Source organism: Cibotium barometz, chromosome 51 (assembly GCF_041138505.1).
Source record: "Cibotium barometz isolate CiBa-2024 chromosome 51, ASM4113850v1, whole genome shotgun sequence".
NCBI lineage: Eukaryota > Viridiplantae > Streptophyta > Polypodiopsida > Cyatheales > Cibotiaceae > Cibotium > Cibotium barometz.
The window spans coordinates 31,985,067-32,007,492 of NC_141096.1; the positions used below are offsets into that span (position 1 = coordinate 31,985,067).

Sequence of the window (22,426 nt, forward strand, 5' to 3'; positions counted from 1 at the left end):
AAGTTATTAGCATTGCAAATCTTTGGGCAAGGCCCTGGAGTCTATGCACTAAGGAGTAAATATTACTTACCCTATACTGCTTATGGATTGGCATGTGGGATTAAGGATCCCAATATGCTAAGTGATTATGACAAAAGGAGGGAGCTTCTGAGATTCACAAAACCGATGGTTCCTCCAGTTTGCCAGTTACAAGAAGTTGTAGAGCCATCTTCAAAAAGGGCAAGGCTTCATGCACCCAAGGATGTTAGTGAGCAGGTTGAGTAGTAGTATATTCCTATCTCTTGTAATAATATTTTCTCTTGTGTAATGTCATGACAGTTTTGCATATGATCATTTCTGAATTTGAAATGTTAATCATGGATCTATGGGTATCCAAATCTTCCCATTTCTTTGTTTTGTTACTCGCCATTTTGCATGCTTAATAATTGCATTAGATCTCCTCCATATATCTTGTTTTCTTTCTTTATTCACAAGTTTTACTGCTTTATTAATTTGGGATGCTTTGAACTGCTGCTTCTTTTTGGCTTTGCGTACAAGCTTCCTATATGTCCACTAATGTAATTCCTCTGAACTGTTAGCTTTTTGTGCTCCTCCACCATGTCTTGTATGATTGAAATACCCGGCGTGCTTGATAATGTGTTTTCTCCATTCCCTGGGTTGACCATATTGATAAACTACCATACTTCTTTGCAAACCAAGGGGTATGATGGTATATTGGTCTTATACACCTTTGCACGTCTTGGTATATCTTTAATCTAAAGCACTCACTTGTTTCTGCTGTTGGTATGGGCCATTCTGGACTATCGAATGAAGGCAGTGGTAATGCTTTCAAAGATCCATAACCTGTAACACTATGAGGTGCCATGTAAAATTCATTATAAAAGAAAACTCCTCTCTCTGCCAAAGACCTGCTGGATGTTTCTTTGTATAGCTGCTCACCAATAGATGCATGAAAAACATCGACGATTCCCACAATACTATCTATAGGCTGCCAGTCAACCAAGTTTGAAGGATATATATCTATACAGACGAATACAAGAGAAGCATAAGTATAGAAATGAAACACATTACATAAACATAATGTAAAAACATTTATTTATAGTTTGGTCTATGGAGTGGGATTCCATCAGGTAAACAATGCAGACGCAGTTCTAAGTGCATGTAGGCATGTTATATAAGGACTTCCTTAATGCTCCTACCTGTGTCAGAGAGTTTGAAGTCGTGAACTCTGCCTTTGTAAGTGTCGATGAAATTCTTTTTTTTTTTTGCTTCCTAGTCTGCAACATAATCCAACTACCAATAGAGACTATGGTAGGAATCCACCTTTGATTATCCATATCAAAACTGTTGTATACTATAATACCTCTAGTAGAGGAACAGGGATGCCTAGGACGTCTGGTTTCCATGGAAGCAAATAGAAAATAAAAGTAGATGTAAGAAGATGGAAGAAGATGAGATGGCAGAAGAGATAACCTCCAAAACTTACGAAATTTTTAGAGGGAAATCCATTCATTAAATGATGTAGGAACTTCAAAGAGAACATTTAAATTTTTAGAGGAAAAAAGCACTTTTATTGAATGAGCTGAATGAGGGAAATTTTTAGATTGAAAACCATTCATTAAATGAGCTGAGATTTATTAAATGAGCTGAGATTCATTAAATGAGCTAACAACACTCTATTTTTCATATATATTAAAGAAATGACATTATAAAGTGTGGTCAAATGCATTTCATATTTCTTTAATAACAATATATTCATATAAAGAATATATGAAAAATGTCTAATTATCAAAAGTTCCGTTACGGTGGCTCTCTTCCTATTGGTCGAAAGCCTTTCTCTCTCTAGAGAAAAAAGGCCCAAAGTTGAGTCCAAAATTCGCCTAATGTCTTCCAAAGCTGTGCACATGGTGTTCACACCAATTGGCAGAGCGACTAATGGGCGGGGTTCATCTCTCGGCTTGTCCATTGCCTACAATATTTGGAAGTGTGGTACCCCCTTGTGGTACTCGGGTGTGTGTGTGTGTAGTTAGTATGGTGTGTGTGTGTGTGTGTGTGTGTGTGGCCGAGTGAAATTCATGTGTGCGACTAGGAATGGGATAAGACCTAATGAAAAAAAAGAGAGAAGAAGACTACATGTAAGCATCAGTTGCACCTAGGTAGAGGAAGATCTTCAAGGGACATAGTGGTCCTTGGGTTGTAAGGCCCAAACAGGTGCCCCAAGTACCTCAGCTTGATATGTGCAGGTGATGGGTTGCTAAATTTTATAAGGTCCCGTTTACAAGGAGAGGCTACTTTTTGTTTAAGCAAAGTAAAAAAAACCTCTATTTCCTTTTTGTATCCATGCATCAGAATCCCATTCTTTTTATATGTTACGTTTACTTTCTAACGCTTTTTTGTCATCCTCTCTCTCTCTCTCTCTCTCTCTCTCACACACACACACACACACACACACACACACACACACACACACTCACAATAACAACAACAACAACAATGACAACCACAAGAAAAGGCAAGCTTGGTACTCTTGAGGACTCTCTTGTAAAAACTAGTAGGTCTTGAGTCTACATTAATTATTGAAAATAGTTAGGCACATTATTTCAATGAGAAAACAAATAAAAAATAACATATCAAGTTCATGTGACTTGGAACACAAATTTACATTATTAGGCATGTTAAAAGGCTCATAAATGTTAGTATATAACTTTTGCATGGCCTTGTGTCTTTTCATCTCTTCAAATGCAGCAATCTTATCAGTATTTTAGAAGCTCCTTACGGCAATCTGTTTATGATGCTTGCCACCAAGAAGATCTTCATCAGTCATGCCTAGAAATAGTTTCTCTTTGCTTCTGATTTCTCGTTGAGGCTCTCCGTTTTGGAGACTCTCATGTAAATTTCATTGATAATATATTGTTCATGGATTTACCAAAAAGAGAATAATAGATAAGCACAAGAATAAAAAGGCATACATTTAGAAGAGGATTGTTAATCTCTCTCTCTCTCTCTCTCTCTCTCTCTCTCTCTCTCTCTATTGGTGCAGCCCCATCGCCCACCAGCCTAAGGGGTTGGAAGAAGTGATTGGCACCTCCTATAAACTAAAAATGTTACAACCCGTATCTCTTCATGTAGTTTGATTCCAAAGGGATGATTCAAAAGGGAGCTTCGATGATACAAAAACCAAGTGCACTCTATTCACGTCGAAATAAGTGCTCCACACTCATCATTATGACCACACGTGTATGGGGTCACTCTATTTTGAAAAGCCCCCTGAGGAGAAACCAATTTGTTTTTTAACAAAGCCGCGATGCCCAACGTGTTATGCCTAAACACCAAGGTTGGCCATAGATTGTTGGATGGTTAAGAGACTACTCATGTAGGTTTGGCACCATGCCAAATAGACTACATGCAATGCTTGGGACGATGGTTTCCATGGACATCAAAGATTGTGACTCAACTTGCAACACACCCAGTTCTTTCAAAGCTATGCAGGGTGTTCACTCTAATCGGCCAAGCGACTAAATTTTGGGTTCCTCCCGTCGCGGCTTGTCCACTGCCTATAAAGTGGCCAATATTTGGAAGGGTGGTACCCCCTTGCGGTACTCGGGTGTGTATGTAGCCGGGTGAAACTCCCATGTGCGACTAGGAATGAAATAATACCTCATGAAAAAGAAAGAAGAAGAAGACTACATGCAAGTATCGGTTGCAATACCGCACTACTAGGTAGAGGAAGATCTTCTAGGGACATATTGGTCCTTGGGTTGCAAGACCCAAACAGGTGCCCCAAGTACCTCAGCTTGATACGTGCAAGTGATGGGTTGCTCTATTTTATAAGGCCCCGTTTACGAGGAGAGGTTAGTTTTTGTTTAAGCAAAGCATAAAAACCCTCCATTTCCTTTTTGTATCCATGCATTAGAATCCCATTCCTTTTTATATGTCACATTTACATTCAACACTTTTTTGTCATCCCTCTCTCCCTCCCTCTCTCTCTCTCTCTCACACACACACACAACAACAACAACAACAACAACAACAAAAGGCAAGCTTGTTATAGTCTTGAGGACTCTCTTGTAGAAACTAGTAAGTCCGGAGTCCAATACATAAGTCACATTAATTATTGAAAATAGTTAGTTACATTATTTCAATGAGAAAACAAATAAAAAATAACATATCAAGCTCATGTGACCTAGAACACAAATTTACATTATTAGGCATGTTAAAGGACTCATAAATGTTAAAATGTAACTTTTGCACGGCCTTATATCTTTTCATCTCTTCAAATGCTCAAATATACAATAAGTTTTTTAATTGATAAAACCCAAAATTTGTCAAGACATCCTTCCAATAATTTATTTAAAAATTCGTCTCTCTCTCTCTCTCTCTCTCTCTCTCTCTCAGTCCCATTATGAAGGGGTTAGTAGCAATCATGGGCACCTCCTAGAAACTAGAAATGTGCAACCCGTATCTTGGACTACAATGGTGCTTTTCACTATCACAACACCCATGTGAACTCCAAGTGAAGTCTATGGGAAGTCAATGCTTCACCCTCATCATTGTGAGTATGCAAGTGTTGTTGCTCTATTTTGTAAGGGTCCCTTTATAAGGAGAAGCTACTTTGTGTTTGAGCAATCCAAGAGGCACATCAATGCCACACAACGATGGTCAAATAGTTAAGAGATGGTTTATGTAGGTTTGGCACCATGGCAAATAGGCTACATGCAAGTGAGGGCAGGAAGAGTTCACATGAAACTAAGCATGTGCATGTCTAATATGATGAATCTCTAGTCGCTCTTGCTATGTCTACCTCTACAAGGGTTGGAAGCTCTTTCTTTAACAATGCAATAGGGTTACAAATCTTGTTGAGAGCCTCATTTTATGAGAGAGAAGATGGTGAAACTATGCATTCCACAACCCCCTCTACCCTCTTTGTCATCTCCTTCTCTCTAGTTAACATAATACGAAGAATCCTTGATATGCAATGTTGTGGGTCATCACCGAGAGATCATTCGATAAGTTCTTACATACTCCTAGCTCTCTCAAAGTCATAAGACTCCATTAGGCCGAGGTCTTGGTCTCGCTAAATGTCCTTGACTCTCCTCGTTATTTGACTTAAGCGCAGCATTGCCCTGCATTCTTAATAAAAAGTTTTTGGAAATGGTTCTTGCCTTGATGAGTTTGTCTTGAGTTGTGTCTCGTACAAGAAAGGTGATCCATATCTCTAACCTATATGTTCCATGACTCGGGTAGCAAACCCTATAATGGTATCATCTTTAAAGTCCAAAAAGAACCTATGTCCCCAATTATGCAATTACATGCCTCAACAATAGAGTAAATGAAATAATATCCAACAAGTGTAGATACTAAATCCATAAAGTACCTTCACATTGATGCAACCCTCCTCAATAGAGGCAAAGATGGTAACTTTCCTTCCCATTGTCTAGTGGGGTCACAAACTCGGGTGGTTACAAGAATCACATGTATAAGTAGCCTTTTTTTTTTTACTTATACGAGATGGAATATGTGAGATACGTGAGGATGCACAGTTTAGTCTATGATTGCACATTCTGTGTCATTCTTGATTTGTGTTAAGAGTCACAATTGCAAAACTATGGCAATCTTGCAGGTTCAATCCCAAAATCCAATTCTAGAGAAAACTCATTTTTCATTTCCATTAATCGCTCTCAAGTTTTTTCATTGTTAACATTGTAATATTTGGCCTTCACTTAGATAAAGTAAAGAGAATGACATCTTCAGTGGAGTAACCTATCACTTAGATAAAGGGTATGAAAACTCAATGGCGTGCAATGACCACCAACACTACGTACTAAACACGTGAGAACATTCTGCTCCGTCAGCCTAGCTTTCATCAAGCCTGTTTAGAAAGGCCTCCCAGTGTTATCTCATGCAAGTGGCCATTTGTCACTAGTATGCTCTCACCTGCAGGCACAAATGTTCTGTGCCCTTTGCATAGGTAGTTCTCTATGTCTGACCCTTCACCATCTGTAACCTGTATGCATGAGAATACAATGGCATAATCAAATGGAAGCAGCAGAGACTTGAAAGCATCTGTGTTAATTTTAAAATCAAGTACGAAGTTGCAACTAGTAAGCTAAGCACAATCAAGTATAGTGCAGTATTTTCACTGAGAGAATACGCCGCACAATCACGTCCGATTCTGCATGAGAGCTGCTTTGGCTTGTACATAGGAGGCATGGGTACTCACTAACCTTTCCTCCAGCTTCCAAGACACATATCACCCCAGCTGCATGGTCCCACACCTGCACAATGCAAACAGTCTGTCAGAGAGAGGCCATTGAATGTTCAAAGTCTCCTTCATGACTTTTAAAAGATTTTTTTCAGTAACTAAAATGGCATGTAGCTTCTGACGTAATTCCTATGCACCATGCTCAAAAAACCAGTCTGTGGTGTATTTTTCCACTCTGAAATTTAAAAGTCACAGTTAAAATTTGGCAATCTCTTTATATTCGAAGGACCAAAACTGCATATTTTACTTGGGTTTGGATCTTTATTTTCAAAGGACAAACTATGCATTTTACTTTAATCCCAGCATTCATATAATAATGTTTAGTGCTGAAATCTCAATTAATTTTGAGCATCCTTTATTTTCAATGGTTCGAAAAGACATTTTTTACAATGCTTAGCTGCTTCCAAATCAATACAAAGTCTCTCACAAGGATTTCCAATTCTCTAACATGAAAAATCTTGATCAGTAAAGAACTCCCATGTGAAAAAGTGTGATTCTTCCAAGTGGCAGCCTAAGGGCCCTGACTGTCACCCGTGTGACTAGCCCCAAGGTGATGATGCGGGATGCATCCTGAGAGGTGGTGAATAGCCGAACTCTCAGGATGCATTCTTCTCCTTAATCACACATCAAACTTGGGCATGAACTTTAAGAAAGCCCCATATATCAAGCACTGTTGTATTTCCTCTTCATCAATGATTTCTCATCAGCTCAAAGGTCTCTAAACTCATCATGAGATGCAGTATTGGAATGATGAAGGTGGGCAATGAACGCTTAGACTCAAATGGCATATGACTCTATTTTGTAACATCACCAAACCATTTTCTTCCTCTGAAAAAGCTCCTCCTTGCGTCCCTTTTCTCTCATCCCAACCCTCCTTCAAAGAATGGTATTGGTAGTAGCAAGGATTAAGCTCTGCAACAGGAGTCCTAGAGCATAGGGTATGTCCACTTGGCTCCACCAATTTGTCTCTTCTCCAATGCAGTCTAATACTAGAGCTAAGGGGGGATTCACAAACATCCGGATGTCCGATGGACACCACCTCAGATTCTATGGCAAATGGCAATCTCTTTAAAAAAAGTGTCCAGGCGGAACCATCCTCGCTAATCCATGAAAAACTACATTTAGGCCCCACGGATCGTACACGCCTTTTTGCGAAAACCCATCTGGCTTGGACGAGGCACTTGCAACCTGTACCTATACCATCTTCACCTAAAAGCGTGGCCCACTAGCAATTGTTGAAATATACACGCACTAGCTATTAGAAAACCCGTGTCTTCGGTCCTTGTGAGAAAGGAGCTTGGGTAGAAGGAACTTCAACCCAAGAAAGACATCATTAGGGCTTCACCTGTCCTTTGATAGTTATGTACATATTTGATTGTGAGGAGTCACTTGAGTTGTCTCTGACCAACATTTCTAGGATCCCAAGCACTTATACCTGATCAAGTACAAAGTAGGCCACCTTTCAAGAAATCAGTCATGTGATACATTATACCCAATGTCACCAAAGCATCAAAATACAACTTGCTGACATGCAAAAACGCAATGCAACGCGCAAAAAAAAAAAAAAAAAAGGAGGGGGGAGGCGGAAAAGTCACATGGCAATACCATCTCGTGGCACAGCCACGTGGCAAAATAGTAGCACAGGGCCACCTTACATGCTTGGAATGATGTGACTAGCTTTTGGAAAGCAAAAGATTAAAAGCTCTTTAAATACTAAAAAGAGAAGAGCTTTTACTTTTAAAAAGATGCTTTTTGGACTATAAGGGAGTTTTAAAGTGCTTTTAGGCAAGAACTATAAATTCAGCTAATCTCTCATTGTTGAGACATGTAAAAAGACAAAAGAGCTCTCTAGCTCTAAGAACTTAATACTCAGGACTCCTCTAAGGGGTTTTATCTAATATAACTTGGAAAGAAGGGTTGGGGGGGGGGGTCCAAGGCTATTCCGACCACACTATTTTTAGTATTTAAAAAGCTTTTAATCTTTTGCTTTCCAAAAGCTAGTCGCATCATTCCAACCTGTAAGGTGGCCCTGCGCTGCCATCCTGCCACCCTGCCACATGGTAGTGCCATGTCAGCATCACCATGTCATCAATGCTACGTCACCTTTTTTGGGGGGGGCATTGCATTGCGTTTTTTGCATGTCAGCAACCTGTATTTTGACGCTTTGGTGACACTCAACTATCTAGACGAGCAAGGAAATGGTAAACCATTGTAGCTAAAAATCTGCGCACTTGACCTTCAACGGAGTACACTAAGTGGGAAGGGAATTACTTACCTTGACAAATGTATTGGTTTGAGGAAGCAAAACAACTGAAACAGCTCCAATGGCCACAGCCAGGTATTTGCAAAGGCTGCAACACAAAGATGGCCCCAACAAAATGAGTAAAGCTGTTGCCAGCAATTCATTATGATACATGAATAGAGAAGTGGAAGTACCTTCCACAACAAAAAGGAAGGGCAAAGTCTTCATTTCTAACACGTTTTGGATCCACAATACGTGCCAAAGGAGACAAAGCCCAGTATTCATGTCGTGATAGACCAAACCATGCATTGTCCAACATAAGGCTTCCATCCACCAAGCTCTGAACAAAGTTTTGCCCAAACAAGACCTTGTTTGCCCCTGTTGCTTCAAAATCTAGAGGTTTCACCCAGCTTCCATGGCCATTGTAAGCAGCCATGAGAACTCCATCATTTCCCATGCTTTGTAGCTTGCCTCCTTTTGTTATCTTGTCCAACGACCAAATCATGCGTTTACCTGACATCGATAATGCCATGTTGGCATGTGTGAGGCATGGACAGCCCATGACTCCAAGTACCAGTTTGCCCTCTACCACCAATGCCAAACCAATCTGGATGTCACAAATTGTGTAAAAAGTTATTAATGGCATGGTTCCATAACTTGAATGGGTGTATATCTTGATTCATGCTTATGCCAATTAGACAAAAAAATTCAGCCATCACCTCCACAAACACCTCACAACTTTCAATGTGAAATGCATAAAAATAGTGCAACAAGCAAGTGACATTAACTGTACCACATACAAGGCATCTCCACCTTCCAAGAACCCACGAGTTCCATCTATGGGATCGAGCACCTGAGGAGAGATTCAATTGAAATGATAAAAATGTTAGCACATAACCTAGGCAGTATTATAAAATAGTTAAGAAAACACAACTAGAACTACAAGAAAAAAAAAAGTATCAACCCAGTCAATATAATGTGAACATTGGTTGGCCTATACACAATGCAACAGGAAGCATTGGCTAGAGAGACAATGCTTATAGTCACACTTTCAGCAACTGCAGTCTTTCAATGATTTTCAGTAAGCATATGAAAGGTTCCTTATTAATATTAACAAACTGATACCATGCCACCATGATGACGAGCCTGAGTAATGACTTGCCAGGCCACCTTGGACCACGTGGGACGGCCATCAGTCCTAGCTCAGAGGAAGTTCCAGATCAGCCACTGCAACTGTCCAATGCATGCACAGGAGAATGCCCAGCAGGAAGTAATGAACCACATGGTGGTCATGAGCACCTGGTTGGCCACCTCCATGTGACCAGCTAGGGAGAGCTCCAGTAGAGAAGCTTCTTTCGAATGCTCAGATGTAGGGGGCAAGCTACTGCTCTGGCGAGATATCAATCCCCACCACACATCCCAAATATTTTACCGGGGTGCCGCTGAGTATTCACTGGAAAGATTGAACTCAACACCAAGCCGGGGTGGGTGAAGAACAAACCCAAAAGCCACATGACTTGTGCCAATTGATTTGGGTGCTTGCGGCCTAGCAGAAGTCCTCTATCGCCTGCGTAAATCTCTATGGATTCCCTTCCTCTCTTGAGAGGTAGGCAGTTGTATCGTCTGCAAACTCAAAGTCTAGGAGCTCCTCCTGCGATCTGATGGGGAGATGATGACTCTTTAGACCTGCCACCCCTGACGAATGTCCCATGTGCCCCCCCTTTATAAGAACCTGGCTGTGGGCGGCAGAATAAAGAGCAGATACTCCCCGGATCCATCCTGCAGAGAATCCCATCCGAAGCATGGTGCCCTCAAGGAAAGCACAATCCACTCTATCATAGGCTTGCTCAAAATCCAGGAGCAGCACCACATTATTCTCCTGCCGCGGAAGGCAGTCACCTCCAAAAAAGTGAATATGCTGTCCAGGATGATCCTATCCTGGATGAACCCGTCTCTGTGACATGAATCAGATCTAGGAGGTGAGGCTGAAGGTGGCAGCTAATGGCTTTGGCAAGGATCTTGGCACTGCCAAAGAGGGTAATGGGGTGCCAGTGATCCAAACGGTCACCACCCTCCTTGGGAATCAGGTGAATGAGTACCTCTGAGAGCCTTTCCGGCATGTGACCAGTGATCATGATCTTATTGAAGGCAGCCTTAAAGCCATCCTCCATGAGATCTCAATGATGAAGGAAAAGAGAAACCCGTAGGCCGTCCACTCCAGGCCTGCGAGGCGTGCAAGGCATCACTCAGCTCGCTGCGTGAGAGGGGGGAGCTCAAGAACCTCTGTAGACCTGGGGAGACCACCTTGCGTGTGTGCTGCCATACTCTTGCTCTTGTGGCCTCAATCTGTGGGGTGAGGGCACCGGCCGAGAGGAGCCCTCGGTAGAACTCTTAGGCAATGGCCTGTACGTGTGGGGGATTTGACTCGATGGAGCCGTCTGGACCCCTCAACCTGTAGACCCCATCTCGGCAGCGGTGAGGACCTGTAATCTCAAAGAAATCCCTCGTGAACCTGTCTCCTGCCTGGGTCCAGAAAGATGCACCGGCATGGTACCTCAAATCCTCCCTCCTCTCCTCTATCAAACAGGTCTCTGTGCGGGCTGTCTCCATCTGTGACTCCAGCTGGGGTCTGCTCCTGCAATCTCTGAAAAGCGAGGCTAGACTCCTGCGAAGGCTCCTCTCCTGCTCTCGGTACACCACAAGTCTATCTTGGGCTGCCCTCTGTAAAAGCAAGCTGATCTCTCTAAGGCCCGAGTCAAGATCCAATGCAGCTCAACCCTGCCTGAAGGTGAGTGTCCCATATCTCTAAAATCTGAGTGCTGATCTTGGAGTCCTGTATCAAGCTCTCCGGGATGCGCATTGCATACACTTGGTTGTCTCTCTAGTCGCCAGGGGTCCTCTAAGTGAAGGAGGACGGTCGTGGTCAGATAATGTGGTGCCTGCCATGATACCAACCAGGCTCCCCTCATCTGCCCGCACCATTACCTGGAGGGCCGGTTGCCTGGGCCTCTGAGTCAGCACCAGCCCTTGCATATGAGGAGATGCAACACAGCCTCCCCTTCTACTCTCTCACGCAGGATCACGGCAACCCGTTTTCAGCAACCTGGAGGGGAGGAGTACGAGGCACCTATCAGAGGTGGGAGATCATTGGTAGCATTGCAGCATGGCACATTTGGCGTGCTCACTGCAGTGAGGCCATAGAGGGCACTTACATCAATCATGAAAAGGGCGATCCTTATAATTTGATCTTTCATTCTTCGCTCACTATGCATATGCATTCCACACCTTCGCTTGATCAAGCCAAAAATCTTAGCTCAACCTAGCAGTTCGTCTAATAGCTTGATTACTAAAATCTGCAGCCTAGAAGGTTCAGGGTGACAGACAAGATGGAAAAGAGGGGTAGTTTTTGGCTCCATGTAGATATGCTAAGGTTCCAAATCACAAAAATACGTAAGAGAAAAGGCATACAACAAATTTCAAGCCTCCCTCAATATTTATTGAAGTGCATTGGTGGAACGATTAAGGGTCTATGATATGTTCTATGCCCTAATCCTCCTCTTCACGCCCTGTGCAGAGCCTGCAATCTAGAGCTGCATAGACAGAAACCATCGTAGTTCCTTGCTGATTGTTTTAAAGACAACCACCGCCGAGAGCCTGTAGAGCATCGAGGACCACCACCATGGTATATATATACACTGTAGAGAGACTGAAATCAAGAGCTGCAAGACAACGATCATGGTAGTTCCTTTCTGAATGTTTTATCAAAGATCATTAGTTATACATCAATGCGATACCACAGAACAATACTCACCCAAAATGTGGGCATTTCTTTAGTCGATTGGGTATTAGAACTGAACTCTCCACCCCTATCAATTGCTTCCAGAACAGAACTGCTTCTGACAGGTTGAACTCCCGGAGATGCCACCTTCAACACAGCCTCTACAACCATGTCCAGTAGAGGGGGTTCGTATTCTCTTTTGCCTCCTCTTTCTTTGAGCTCCAATCTGAGAAAACCGGCATCCTCTTCTGCAATAAGAGGAATGGAAGGGAAAAGCAATCCAAGCTCTGCAAAACAAGAAGAAGATTCCAACACAAACTGTTATAGAATGTCATCCAAGGAGAGATACCAATGCAAAGTTCAGCTTATTTCCCAAACTCAACAAAAACGAATCCATTATCAGTGAGCGTGAGAAAGTGATCTCAGTAGAAGTACATCTTCGTTGGGTGGTCCAAAGGTGTGATTCATGTGCAGAGGCTGAGAAGATCTAACTGGATAACTTGATTAGTGTCCTTGTGAGAGAGCCGAAGAAAAGGGGAGTCCAAACTGTACTGAAGGGGTGGTAGGCGGTCCATGCGGAGCTCAAACACTGAGAACCAAGTGGAAACTAAGGCATACCATACTCCAAAGTGGTGCTAGAGTGCTAGCTATCTTGAGGACTCTAGGGCAAGCCTTGGGTACCTGTGGGGAACCATGTGACTGACGCGATGGGAGGTATGTGACTACCTAGAAGACTACGTCCACTACCATCGGGGCTGCAACAAACTCTGCCTAGATAATCTAGTGTGGGACTAATGGTTTGCTTTGGATCATACGTAAGAACATAAGGACCTAGGGCCTCTCAACTCGCTGCCAATCCACATCGGATAAATCTGGCCCCTAGAGGGCTGCTGCATACATCAAGGCTGGTGTGACGATGGTGTCAAAGAGCCAACCCTTCGTCTTGGGCTCCTGGAAATGTGCCTGGAAGCACTACCACTCAAGTAAGCTCAAGGCTGCATATCCTGATGTCACTTTGGCATGTGCTGCAGGAAGCATGGTGAAGCGTGGGCCACTGAAAGTGACACCAAGGTAGACATAGGATGAGGCAATATCCACAGGATCCCCTCTGTATCTGAAGCTCAATCTGGATCTTAAGGGGCGGGAGGTATTGAAGACCATTACCTTGGTTTTACCAAGGTTAACAGAGAGGTCCCGTTGAGTGCAGAAATCATGTAAGGCATCCAACTGTCTCTGAAGCCCCTCGGCTAATCTAAGAGGAGGAGGATGTCATCTGCATGCCATCGTGGAACCAACCCCGCCTAATCCCTCAATGAAGCTCGAGATCTCATCAATGTAGAGGCCTGTTTCACCCCATTAGTGCTGGAAATCTCTTGTGATGTACCTCTTGTGTCTCTCACTCGTCCGGTGATGGACTTAGAGAGGGCGATGATGCTCCAAACCAGGTCAGATGGGACTCCTAACTCCTATAGACGGGTGTAGGAGGCGGGCTCGGGGTGCAGTATCAAAAGCTTTGCTGAAATCCAGAAAGCACCAATAAATGAGAGAGTAATATATAACAATGCTTAAGAGAGAATATCTATACGACTCGATGATGTTGATTAGATTAATCAAACATGAACCTTCACCAAGAACAATGCATTTTTTATAGGCTTGAAAGTAGCCTTATCTTTTGGCGCGCACACACACACACACACACACACACACACACACACACATATATATGTATGTATGTATGTACATATATATGTATATATGACATATATGTACATATATGTGTATATATATATTATATACTTATAGGATTATTCACTTTATAACTCACTTATGACTTATTATAGCTATATATATTATCTAATCCCATGAGTATATATATCATATGTACTTATGGGATTATTCACTTATAACTCACTTATTACTTATTATAAGCCTTTGACCCTTATAGTCAGGTTGCTTTCATAATCCTTGAGCATCCTAGCTCCCAGATTAGGTCGGCTTATATATACATATACAATTATATACATATATACATATACATGTATATGCACATATATGTATATGTATATGTATATGCACATATATGTACATTTACATATACATATATATATATGTATATATGTATATATATGTATGTATATATAGATATATATAAATATATAGATATATATGTATATATGTATATATGTATATATATATACATATATATATATATATATGTATATATATGTATATATGTATATATAGATATATTCGCCAGTGTGCTGATTCACGTCATAAGTCTCAGTGAAAAATAGTGACATGTAGAGGTCCAGGCCCCAAGGCTCCAGGGTGGGTGATCTCCCCAATCTGAGTAGCTCTAACTTCTACACCACCATGGGGTCAACAATAATGGCTCTATACCACGGACTTGTGTAGTAAAGGAGCTTGTGCTTGACTTTACGGTTGTTCTTCATCAAAGAATGGATCGTGTGTCCATTGACATGCTTCATCAATGCCTCACCCAAATGGGAAAGCTAGGTTGGGTGCTTGGCATATTCCTCAAAGCAACCGCTAGTAGGTCTCTTCCTCCTCAGAGAAGTTTGGTGGAGCACATATATGTATATATATATATATATATATATTATATATGTATATATAGATATATTCGCCAGTGTGCTGATTCACGTCATGAGTCTCAGTGCAAAATAGTGACATGTAGAGGTCCAGGCCCCAAGGCTCCAGGGTGGGTAATCTCCCCAATCTGAGTAGCTCTAACTTCTACACCACCATGGGGTCAAAAATAATGGCTCTATACCAGGGACTTGTGTAGTAAAGGAGCTTGTGCTTGACTTTACCGTTGTTCTTCATCAAAGAATGGATCGTGTGTCCATTGACCTGCTTCATCAATGCCTCACCCAAATGGGGAAGCTGGGTTGGGTGCTTGGCATATTCCTCAAAGCAACCGCTAGTAGGTCTCTTCCTCCTCAGAGAAGTTTGGTTGAGCACTTCCAGGGATGAGTCGATGAGCTCGACCTCTTCTTCCTTTGAAAGGTATTCTGCAACAACGAATATGGGCCTCGGGTCTTCACCCGGGCTTGCCAAGTTTACTTCCTTAACCTTAGCTGGACCGTCATATGAGGTCCCAGGTTGCGCCCATTATCAGACCTTTGAGGTGAATCATATTGAACAAAGCAGTCGGCCATTTGGAAGATCTTTGTATATATATCTATATATCTATATATCTATATATATCTATATATACATACATATATATACATATATACATACATATATATCTATATATACATATACATATACATATATATATACGTGTGTGTATATATATATATATATATATGTGTGTGTGTGTGTGTGTGTGTGTGTGTGTATATATATATATGTATGTATGTATGTATATGTATATGTATATGTATATATATATAGATATATATGTATGTATATATATATAGATATATGTATGAATGTATGTATGTATGTGTGTGTGCGTGCGTGCGTGCGTGTATGTATGTATGTGTATATGTATATGTATATGTATATATATAGATATATGTATGTATGTATGTATGTATGTGTGTGTGCGTGCGTGTGTGTGTGTATGTGTTATATGTATAGATATATATGTATATATATATATATATATATATATATATATATATATTTGAAAGGACTGAAATTATATTATAAAAGGGGAATGGGTTTTACAAAAACCTTTTTTAAAGAAGCTTAACTTGTTACAAAGCAGCTTGCAGCTCTACTCGTTCCAATATGACCTGAATCAACTTCTTGTCCCTGAAGTTCCATGTCATTGACTCTTTCTTTTTGAACTCAGTCTCTTTGGCTACCTCTATCACCTCTTTGTTACTCGTGATGATCAATTCCAGGTCCATTCTTGCCATTTGGAGAGTTTCGAGCTCTGTGATCTCCTTCAGCAGTTTTGTCTTGGACTCCTTCGATGCCATCCTCATCTGCACAGACAACCCTTGTTTCAGGCCGATGACCATATCTCCTTGTACACGTTGGAAGACCCACTGGTTCCTATTGACCCAGACTGTCCAGATATAGGTGGCTCTAACAGAATTCCACAAGTCGAAGGACATGCCATAGCTTTCTCCTAGGAGTAGCTCCTTCCAATTTAGGTCCTTCAGGTGGGAAGGGGTAATAAGTTTGGCCAGGAGTTGAAGCACCTTTGAGTTTGATGGACAAGAAATGAACAAGTGAGGGATCGTTTCCGGGCTTACCCTACATCTTGGACACTGCCTGTAACATGCACCGGAAGTCTTCGTATTGGAGGAGCCTGTCACACAAATGTTCACACCGTCTGCTGTATCCCGAGTCTCACGAGTTTAGCAATTAAACAAATGTTCACACCGTCTGCTGTATCCTGAGTTTCACGAGTTTAGCAATCCACTTTAATAGTTCAAACTTTAGAGAGAGATGAGAGAGAGAGAGATGAGAACTATACACCGTATGGGGTCCCGAATTACCCACTGAAGGGCCCCCTATCCCGTTACCAAGATAGTATTTGCTTTATTATCTTTAAAGAGACTGCTGACGATGTGACTGACGATAAGCCAAATGCAAGACCTCTGAAGACCAAGTGTTGAGCTGAACTGTGCACTGCTGTAGAAGCACCAAAGATGTCCAAACCTTCACCAAGTGGCTGGAGCAAAACGATGAATGGATGAATGCTGAAAACTGTATGGATGCAGAAAACGCAAGGCTGAATGATGGCTGAATGCTGAACTGATGCGTTTTAGTGATGTAGATGGCTGAATGCTCATGCGTTTGAGGCGCCTAGGGCTATAGGAGACAGACACTAAAGAGAGAGGGCTGAAACTGCAATCGCTTATGCTCCTGAGGCTGAGGATGACAAGCGCTGGATGGCTCTCTAACTGAATATGATGAATGACTAAATGATTATGCAAAGCTTCTATTTATATGGACAAGATGTGCTAGTCGGCTGGCTACAGTGCTGGCCGACTGCACATATCCAAATAAAATGTCTAAATGATGTATAAAATGCTAAAAATGCAGGGAAAAATACCAGAAAATTCCTAGATAAATCTTGAATGCTATCTGAGGTTCCTGCAATGGTCAAGATGCTATGCATGAATGCTGTGCAATATGCAAGATGCTTTCTGATGCAAACCCTAAGGTTTCTATTGACTGTATATGCATGAATGCGTCTCTTTAAGTGGGTTAAGGGACTTAGACTGACTGACTGACTAACTATGGCTGAGAATGACCTACGTAGCTCGTGCCTGACTTATCCTGGACTGAGGATTACAATGGGGTCACAGCGTATGACAAATATCATCCTAAATGGAACTAATATTGTACAATGTTGCACTCATGACGATGAGCCAGCTTATCACCATGCACTACAGTGCAGAGTGCACGTGACATTCCCTCCTGCTTAGCTTGGCGGCAGGTTCATAGCTTCCAAATAGTCCGCCAACAACTGGGGGTACTCTTGAAAGAACTCCTCATCTAGCCATACAGCTTTGTGGGTGCCTCGATCTCGGAATTTCGTATAGAACTGACGTATCCGTCGACCGGAACCATGCTTCCAACGATGAAGAAGGATCTACTCAGGCTCAATGACTTCTGCTTCGTATACCACGTCTGGCTGCTGTTCATCTGAAACATCAAACACTTCTGGTCCAACATATGCTTTTAGCCAAGAAACATGGAAAACATCATGCATCGTCCAACTATTAGGCAATTTCAACTTCATGGAGACATGACTTAACTTTTTGACTATTGGGAAAGGTCCAAAACTACAGAATGAAAGCTTGGGACAACGTTTGCCCACTTGTTTCAATCTTTGTTTCATGATGCACAGATAGACCCTATCCCCTTTCTTGAAGTGGATATCTCGTCTAAACTTACTTGCCTGTCTATGAACTGAATAATGGCCAAGTTCAAAACTGAGGGCCAAACTGGGTTGAGGAGCAAACTATGCGGAATCGACATACTGATCTTCTATGTTATTTAAGTCTTTTCCAAAGATGTTGAGAATGGTAGACTCCTGAATGGTCTGGATGCTGGTCTTTCTACTAAGAACATCTGCTACTGGATTATGCTAACCCATCTGCTACTGGATTATGCTAACCAAGGATGTACTTGATCATTCCTCCAACCTGATGGAAGAGCTGACCCTGTCGAGTGTGCTGATCACTCCACTAGGCACTTGGCATCGTCGGGAGCCACTGAAGTGCTTGGTGGTCTGTGATGACTGTGAAAATGCGTCCATAAGGAACAGGTTTCAAATGTTCAAGAACTGACTGCTGTTCTAGCTTGCCCATGAAAGTCTTGGAAAGACAAGAGGAAACTTGCTAGGAGGTTCTGCTAACTGTGGGATACTGGGTGGGAGATCATCCTTAAAAATGTCTGAATGAGAAAGGAGATCTGCCAACTAAGGGACTGAAGAAGATGAGACAGCGGTTATCGATGAGATAGAAGCTATCTGAGCATAAATCAATGCTCCTGCTGCTCCCTTGCGAATAGCTCATTTGGCCTGGAGATGAGAAATCATAGGAATGCCAAGAATGCTCCTATCCCCCCGAATCATGACAGGCTCAGGAAAACCTTTAGAGATAATAAAGGTGTCCTGCTCCCAATTGGGAATAGACTCATACTAACGAAACCACTGGATTCCTAAGATCATGTCACATCCCAAAAGAGGAGAGACAATGAAATCTCGCTGGAATGAGGCCTTCTGAACGTCAAAGGCAAATTGCTGTGCCTTCTGAGAAATATGGGTGCGTAGACCAGGTGTAAACCCGTCTACCTCCAAATGATAGGGCACTAAGGTACAGCTCATGTTGGTAGCCAATTGGGGAGAGATGGCGTCCTCAGAACTGCCCATGTCAAAAAGGATTATGAACTGTCGGCCCTTGGCAGAGCCATAAGCTCGGATCAGGCTTTCTGTGTGGTTGTCGTCTCACCCTCCTGCTTAGCATCAAGTACCACGGATGGCATGGGATGCATAGAAGGTAAGATCTGAACTGCATTGGTGGTAGCAGGCGGGTCTGGAGGAGCGGGGGATACTGCGGCAATTGTGGCAAAAGGCTCTTTGGAGGCTTGCTCCGCTTGCCTTTTTGGACAATCCTTCTTACCATGCCCAATGGTATGACAGAAAAACATCGGTTTTCTGACTGATACTGTCTTTTCTCCTCTGGAGGAAGATAGCCTCCAGTAATGCCTGCTTTAGCCTTTTCCTTGGGGGTTTTCTTAGGCTTGGATTCCTTACCCCCTGAACTAGAGCTAGGACTGTTGTCTGTCTTAGTGTCTTTAGAAGACGAATTACCCTTCCCCTGTTGGGGTTTGGTACTGGACTGTGATGACTGCTTGGGCTTGCCTCCGTTCATCTTCATTTCTTCATTCTGAGCGAGAGTCAAAGCCCGGTCATATGTATTGGGTTCAAAGTTACGAACTGTGAACCGAATGTTAGGATACAATCCACGAATGAATTGCTCCATCTTGGCCTGCGCAGATAACCCTAACTGCTGTGCTAAAGTAATAACCTTTCCGGAAAACTGAAGCACTAGGGATCCGTTCTGTCTGAGTCCATAGAACTCATCTGCCAGATCGGTCATGTACTGGGGCGGGAGGATCTTCAGGTCATGGACAAAGGTATCCCAACTGAAAGCTATGATACCTGTGGTCTGGTCTGTATAGAGATTAGACCAATGCTGCCACCAAGTGACTGCCTCACCAGTGAGATGGGGAGCCGCTGCGTGGACTCTATCATGAGGATCTGTGATCCTAGCTAATGGAAAATGAGTAGTAAATTGATGCATAACCTGATTTACTGCTAAATGATCACACTTACCATCATACTTACTGAAATTTGGTTGACTGCGAATGACGGTAGTTGATGCTGCGGACTGCTGGTGGCTGGTGGCACCTGAGGCTGGGGATGCTCAAGATGGATGGCCTCCTTTTTCCTTTGGTGCTCGAGTAACATACGTTCTCGATCGAGCTCTCGTTGGTGCTCCCGAGCGGTGAGTTCAGCCTGACGCCGGTCTTCGTCGATCCTGCGTTGGGCTTCCTCGTAGTCCCGTCTTTCTGCTTTTTCTTGTTGCTTTCTAGCTTCTGCTTCTGCTTTTTCTTCTCTCCTTTGGGCCTCATCTTCTCTCCTTTGTTATTCCATCTGAAAGAAGAGGGAGATGTAGTCGGGTGCTGCTCGAGGCGGAGGAGGACGTGCTGCTGCTGCCTCCAAGAATTGGAGACGCTCCATGAGCAGCTGGTTCTGAGCTCTAAGAAGAGCTACGGTGTCTGTGGTAGACGGAAGAGCAAGGTCTCCTTCGGGGGAGATGTCTTCCGGCTGATGAGTACTCTCCTCTGTAGACATGATGATGAAGTCGATGGTCGTGCCAGAACGCAATCTGACCATCCAAGGATGCCCTCACGCTAGGATATGGTGTGTGTGGACAAGCTCAATCTGATACCAATGTAACATGCAGTGGAAGTCTTCCTATTGGAGGATCTTGTCACACATGCTCACACCGTCTTCTTCTGTATCCTAAGTTTCACGAGTTTAGCAATCCACTTTAATACTTCAAACTTTAGAGAGAGATGAGAGAGAGAGAGAGAGATGAGAATTGTACACCGTATGGGGTCCCAAATTACCCACTGAAGGGCCCCTTATCTTGTTACCGAGATAGTATTTGCTTTATTATCTTTAAAGAGACTGACGGTGTGACTAACGATAAGCCAAACGCAAGACCTCTGAAGACCAAGTGTTGGGCTGAACTGTGCAGTGCTGTAGAAGCACCAAAGATGTCCAATCTAGAGCCTATGCACTCTTCCCAATGGTATGAGGGAGGGATGCAAAGCTAGGGCTGAGAGAGGGGCTGTTCGGGACTGTTCTATACTATATATGAATGTTGTATATGAATGACAATGTTGCGTTTTACTTTCACCAAGTGGCTAGAGCAAAACGATGAATGGATGAATGCTGAAAACTGTATGGATGCAGAAAACGCAAGGCTGAATGATGGCTGAATGCTGAACTGATGTGTTTTACTGATGTAGATGGCTGAATGCTCATGTGTTTGAGGCGCCTAGGGCTGTAGGAGACAAACGCTGAAGAGAGAGGGCTGAAACTGCAATCGCTTATGCTCCTGAGGCTGAGGATAACAAGCGCTTGATGGCTCTCTAACTGAATATGATGAATGACTAAATGATTATGCAAAGCTTCTATTTATATGGACAAGATGTGTCAGTCGGCTGGCTACAGTGCTGACCGACTGCACATGTCCAAATAAAATGTCTAAATGATGTATAAAATGCTGGGAAAAATACCAAAAATCCTAGATAAATCCTGGATGCTATCTGAGGTTCCTGCAATGGTCAAGATGCTATGCATGAATGATGTGCAATATGCAAGATGCTTTCTGATGCAAACCCCAAGGTTTCTATTGACTGTATATGCATGAATGTGTCTCTTTAAGTGGGTTAAGGGACTTAGACTGACTAATTGACTGACTATGGCTGAGAATGACCTACATAGCTCGTGCCTGACTTATCCTGGACTGAGGATTACAATGGGGTCACAGCGTACGACAAATATCATCCTAAATGGAACTAATACTATACAATGTTGCACTGATGATGATGAGCAAGCTTGTCACCATGCACTATGCAGAGTGCATGTGACACTGCCCATCCCCGATGCCTATCCCGTGAGCTTTCTCGTTAGTCCACAGTGCTTGATGGAGAATCAGCCAAAGCAAACAAGACATCTTGGGGGGGATGGTGCTACTCCATATTTTGCCGAATCTGAACTCCCACTGTCTTCGGTCCCACCTGATAGCTGATGTGCCACCTTGCGTTGAGCTTGGTATGCAGGGGAGGGGTCAGCTTTTTGAAATGGGGGATAGGCCAAAGAGAGTATAGGGCAATTGCACCGCTAAAGATAGAAAGTATATGCACAATATCAACTGGCCGCAACTCGGACGAAAAATTCACAATGTGAAATCTGCATGTCCGCTAATACGGCTGAATTATATACCTAGATGAATCCAAGAACATTGTCCAAATTCACCTTTTAGGAACGTGCATGTTATATGGTAATCAACCCACAAGACTATATAACCATCAACTCCATTATGCATAGTTTGGACTAGATACTACG

At 42.7% G+C, this 22,426-nt stretch overlaps 1 protein-coding gene across 5 annotated transcripts in view; it reads right to left on the reverse strand.

Moving 5' to 3' along the window:
* Window positions 1–5,630: 5,630 nt before the first annotated feature.
* The window catches only part of LOC147609539 (Inositol monophosphatase family protein), a 98,614-nt gene continuing 81,818 nt past the window's right edge, over window positions 5,631–22,426 (reverse strand). For 2 of the 5 annotated variants that reach the window (XM_086787399.1, XM_086787400.1), the window contains 6 exons: window positions 12,316–12,569; window positions 9,298–9,357; window positions 8,699–9,111; window positions 8,538–8,613; window positions 6,225–6,275; window positions 5,634–6,004 (listed from right to left, as the gene is read on the reverse strand). In XM_086787399.1, the coding sequence (XP_086643525.1) occupies window positions 5,864–6,004; window positions 6,225–6,275; window positions 8,538–8,613; window positions 8,699–9,111; window positions 9,298–9,357; window positions 12,316–12,569 (995 nt within the window). In that variant the 3' untranslated portion in view covers window positions 5,634–5,863. Of the gene's footprint in view, window positions 6,005–6,224; window positions 6,276–7,607; window positions 7,698–8,537; window positions 8,614–8,698; window positions 9,112–9,292; window positions 9,358–12,315; window positions 12,570–22,426 lie in introns of those variants that run through there. The other 3 variants (XR_015264214.1, XM_086787401.1, XM_086787402.1) reach the window with 3 other exon arrangements.